General features: G+C 55.3%; 1 protein-coding gene across 1 annotated transcript; it reads left to right on the top strand.

Moving 5' to 3' along the window:
* The first annotated feature begins 2,758 nt into the window (after positions 1-2,758).
* Positions 2,759-3,693, top strand: LOC139830661 (uncharacterized). The gene has a single exon (XM_071819232.1). The coding sequence runs from the start codon at positions 2,951-2,953 to the stop codon at positions 3,548-3,550; it is 600 nt and encodes a 199-aa protein (XP_071675333.1). The 5' UTR covers positions 2,759-2,950; the 3' UTR covers positions 3,551-3,693.
* The last annotated feature ends 1,026 nt before the right edge of the window (positions 3,694-4,719 follow it).

Here is a 4,719-nt window from a genome sequence, read left to right as displayed (position 1 = left end):
CACAATTCGCTTTACGGTAAGAGTTTTCTCCCTCCCTAACCAGATAGTAGCAATCGTCAATAACTGTTGCCGCGATGTCGAGAGAGTTTTCTCCCTCCCTCATTATATTAATTACTTCAAGGCAGTCTAACTCAATTATGATCCGGTTGCATCCAACGGATTGCACAAGGACAAGTCATTCCTTCATTGTGTGCGCCTCCGTTGATATTGCATCGTGAACATGCTCAAATTTAGAATTCATCGCTATTACAAAATTACCAAAACTGCCACGGATTACCACTCGCGCGTGTTGTGCCCCGTAGCAGATCAACATCAAACGATGCATCCACACTGATTTTAACAAAGTCCTTTCAACACCCATTCACCCTTCTTTATTCTAGCTTTTGGAGAGTTGGCAGTCAAAAAATTATTTGATGATGTTGCTGCCCTCCCTGGCTCCTGGTCAATATTTCAGTTCTTTGTCCAACGCGTCTACGCGGTTCACACCTTAAATTAAGCAAGCCATGTTCCCCGTTGACGATCTAAGTAATTGCGTAACATAATCAAGGAGAGAATGTTTCATGTGAGAAGCAAGATAAACCGGTAGAGTGGCAAGTAAAAGAAATCGTTTTCTGATGTTAGAGCATCTTTCACGGGTGGCCCCGATAGCGGCCCCGATAGCTATTTGGAGGCCGGGAGCGAAAATGGGCTCGCACCAGCGCGCCTCAAACGTCGTCGGCCAATTCTGGAGCCCAATAGAATCGCCGGCAACTCCGTGCCGGCTCCTTCGACAAGGGCGCTAATCGGGCGCGCCGGCGCCTCGCGGAACGATGTTTTTTACAGGTGGGGGCGCCTTATCAGCAAGGGGACGCGGTGGTTCGCATCGGAAACGACGCGGTGAGGTTGGTCATCGGCGTTAATGGCCTCCCACGCGGAAACCAAAACAGCGAGAGTGGCGACTGGACACGCGGCGTCCACCTACCTTACCCACGCGTCTTCAATGCGCGTCCGACGCCTCCTAAAACCGTCCAACCCTAGCCACCGCCGTCCTCAACCACCCACACGCACCCCGCCGACGCGATGGCGCACAACGACCATGCCGGAGGCAGCGGCGGCGGCATGCTCCGCTCGACGCAGCTGTCGTTCGACGAGGCCGACGTGCTGTACTGGCACCGTAGTTGATGCACGGCTAGCACGTCTCCAACGGCGGCTTCGCCGTGCCGCCGCCGCCGCGAGGACCGCAGACGCGGGCCCTCGCCAAGGAACGGCGGAACCAGATGACGCAGGAGGAGAGGAGCGTGCCGAAGAATGCTCTCGATAGCCCGGACTGCACACAACGCTTCGAAGACGAGCACGCCGTCGAGCTCGCGCGGACGGCCAACCGCTCGGGCGGCCGCTTCAACAACGTCGGCCGCCGTGCCTGGTGGTACGGCCGCGACGTCGACAAGACGCTCCGCGAGTGCGGCTTCCGGCCACACCACCGCGGGCAACGGGAGCCGGTCTATTTCCCGCAGGCGGCGAACATGGTGCCACCGCCTACGAGGGCGCCAGAACGGACCGCGGTGTCCTGAACCTCACGCACTGGACCGTCTGCCGTCGCGCGCACGCGCTCGGCCGCGCCCGCGCCTCCTTCCGGAGGCGTTGTCATCCGCGACGACGCGAGGTGCGCGTCCTCTGCTCCGGCTCCTCGGACGACGGGGTCGGGCCGCCGCGCCCGCGTCGAGGAGGACGCCTCGCTACTACTCCCGCCGGTGAAGAACAAATGGTGGGAGAAGGAGGCCGAGGCGCAGGCAGCCCTCCATGGCGACGGCGACGAGGAGGAGTTCCCCGGCCAGAACTTCCTCGTCGGCCGCTCCGTCGACGAAGACTAGCGTCACATCGCGATCGACCCGCGGCAGGTGGCGGTGTGGTCCGCCAGGGACCATAGCGCCTACGTCGACCTCGCCGGACCTTTGGAGCTGCCTGCGCCAAAGGAGGAGAAGGCCGACGAGGAGGAGGCCGACGACGCCGACAGCTGGTCCTTCAGGACGTCCAGCGGCGAGGAACTGGACTTCGGCGCTTTTCAAATCCCCGCGCCGCTAGATGTTGTATTTTGGTTTTTTAGTTTCAATTCGCGTTAAATTTGTACAAATTTCGTTCGAATTTTCGTATAAATATCGTTTTCAACATTTCAATTTGATTTACTAAATGTAACAGAACCACCGATTTGAAAGCACTGGTGTGAGAGCAGCGTCTTCAAATAGAGGATGATGTACCGACACTCTTCCGGTATCTATTTAGAGCTACCGGTGAAGATGCTTTTATAGCGCGCGATCACAACTCACGAGCAAGCTGCCTTGGTCGGGAAAAGCACAAGATACAGATAAGGAAAGCGCACGGAGAAGTACAAGATACCTACAACAGATGAAGGAGAGCAAAAGCAAATTTCGACCTAGACTCTTCACAGTCAGCTGTCAGTGCTGCTGTGTACCTAGGCTGGGAGCACGATTTGAAAGAGACGACGAACTTGGCAGGCAAAACAAAACGCCCCGGGGTAAACCGTGTTGGGAAAACCATGGACTGTCAAGCCGCAGGACGAAGACGCGGCGGCGAGCGACATAGGAGACGGACCCCACGTTGCAGAGACGCGACGCGCATTCCTTGGCGTCCATCCGGCCGATGAGCCCCACACGCCACGCCCGCAATCATCGACTGCTGGTGCTCCAGCTTATGTCTAACTTTTCCGGCCAACTGCCAAGCAAAGATGCAAATAACTCCGTCGCGTTCTCGCCTCACGACACAGGCACATCATCAATCCCAGCTCCCTATATATGCAGCACTCTGCCCACTCATCTCATCACCAACTCTCTTACCGAACAAACCCTTTCCTTAGCAAAAGCGAAAGAGCAGAGCAAGCAATCAGTCGAGCAGCTACGGGCTACGGCGACGCAGGCCTTGCGATCGCTTTGCTGCATTCCGGCGCGCGGACACCATGGCAACAATGGCGACGTCCAAGTCGTTGAAGAAGGCGTCGATCAGCGGCAAGGCGTGGCGGCTGCTGCGGCTGGCGGTGCTCTGGGCGCGGAAGGGGAGCGCGGCGCGCAGCCTCCGCCTGCTCAAGACCCTGCGCCGCAGCGGCCTCGGCCTCCACGGCAGACGCAACGACCAGCTCCGCTACGGCGAGCGCGAGTTCTCCATCGACGAGACGCCCTCATTCCGGTTCCGCACCCCCTCCGCGCGCGTGCTCCGCTTCATCCCCTGCATCGCCACCGCCGTCCCTGACACACCCGCTCGCTACGGCGAGGACCGGTACTTCTTCTGCGACGCCCGGGAGAAGGACGAAGAGGGCTGCTCCGGGGACTACTACGACGATGCCGAGCTGAGCGAGTGCGGCGTCGAGGATGACCAGCTGCTCGAGCGGGCGATGATGGAGGCCAGCTGCGGGAATGTGGATGCGGCGGAGGGCGGCGAGGACGCCGGGGTGGACGTGAAGGCGGACGAGTTCATCGCCAAGTTCTACGCGCAGATGAAGCTGCAGCGACAGATCTCATGGCTGCAGTACAACGAGATGATGCACAGGAGTGTCTGCTAGGTAGATAATTAGCGGTAGTTATATTTTCTGTGAACAGATACTGAGTTTTGGTTCAGCTTCAACGATACATAGTAGTTTGGTGGCTGTATGTATGTATACATTACTCCTGATTCCTGAATTCGTGTTGGATTTGGTGGCTGCTACTCGATCCGGTTTTCTCTCTGGAGAAACGGCGTGCGCTTCTACTGGACTTCCCTGATCTTGGTTCTTTTTTTTTCTCTCTTTTTTGACCTCAAGAGCATCTCCAGCAGATGATGATGCATAATTTACATGCATTATACATTCTGTTTTGGAGCTTTTCGTCGGGTGTTGCCACGCCCGCTCGAACTGCACGGTGAGAAACAACGGATCCCATCTTCCACGTTTAGTAAGAAATAGATGAGTCGACAGATCATCCATCCAATCCAACCCAAGCAAATCAACCCCCGAGCCGCGAGCCTGCTAAAGTAGCAACAACACAAATTTTCAACCAATATTAGAAAAAAGTTTCAAAACTTCATCAGCCACTGGATTGGATTTATTAGCCTTGAAGATATGAATAAGAAAAAATTGGAAGATATTCTTTGTGATGATAATGCCAAAAAATATCAAGTTGGCTCATCTGTATTTCTTCCTTTCCCTTATGCCAGTCATTAGAGGCCTCTTGACATTTCTCTTCCCTATTTTGGATTTTTTTGCGTAAACGTAATATTGAAATTATCTTGTTGTGATCCTATGAATCAGTTCAATTAAACCCTTAGATTCGTACTAGAGCCACTATGATTGAATCTAAAGCTAAACCAAGGGTTCTTCGAACAAGAACCACTTTATAATCAATTAGTGAATCCATGTAATGATTTGAAAAAATCGAGAGAAAAAATTGTCTTTTCGGGAAACAAAATTGGAAGGAAGAACCATCCCGCGCCCAGGCCAACGCCGACTAATGGGCCGCTGTCGTCCAGCTCCGCCAACAAGTCCCCCACTACCCCTGCCACGAACCCTGCCCCCAAGAAAGCCGCCGTCTAGCCCCTAGCGCCGGAGCCCGATGCCCTCCTCCCTCCGGTCAAGGTGCCCGAAGGTGAGGACGGGAGGCTATTGTCGGAGGAGAGGACCTCGTGCATGTCCTCATGGCACCACCACCGCGTGCAGGAACATCGACGCCAGGAATGGAGATGACCTCAAGCATGTCC

Source organism: Lolium perenne, chromosome 4 (assembly GCF_019359855.2).
Source record: "Lolium perenne isolate Kyuss_39 chromosome 4, Kyuss_2.0, whole genome shotgun sequence".
In the NCBI taxonomy this organism is placed as follows: Eukaryota; Viridiplantae; Streptophyta; class Magnoliopsida; order Poales; family Poaceae; genus Lolium; species Lolium perenne.
The sequence above is the reverse complement of the archived record's forward strand: the minus strand, read 5'-3'. Positions and strand labels throughout refer to the sequence as shown.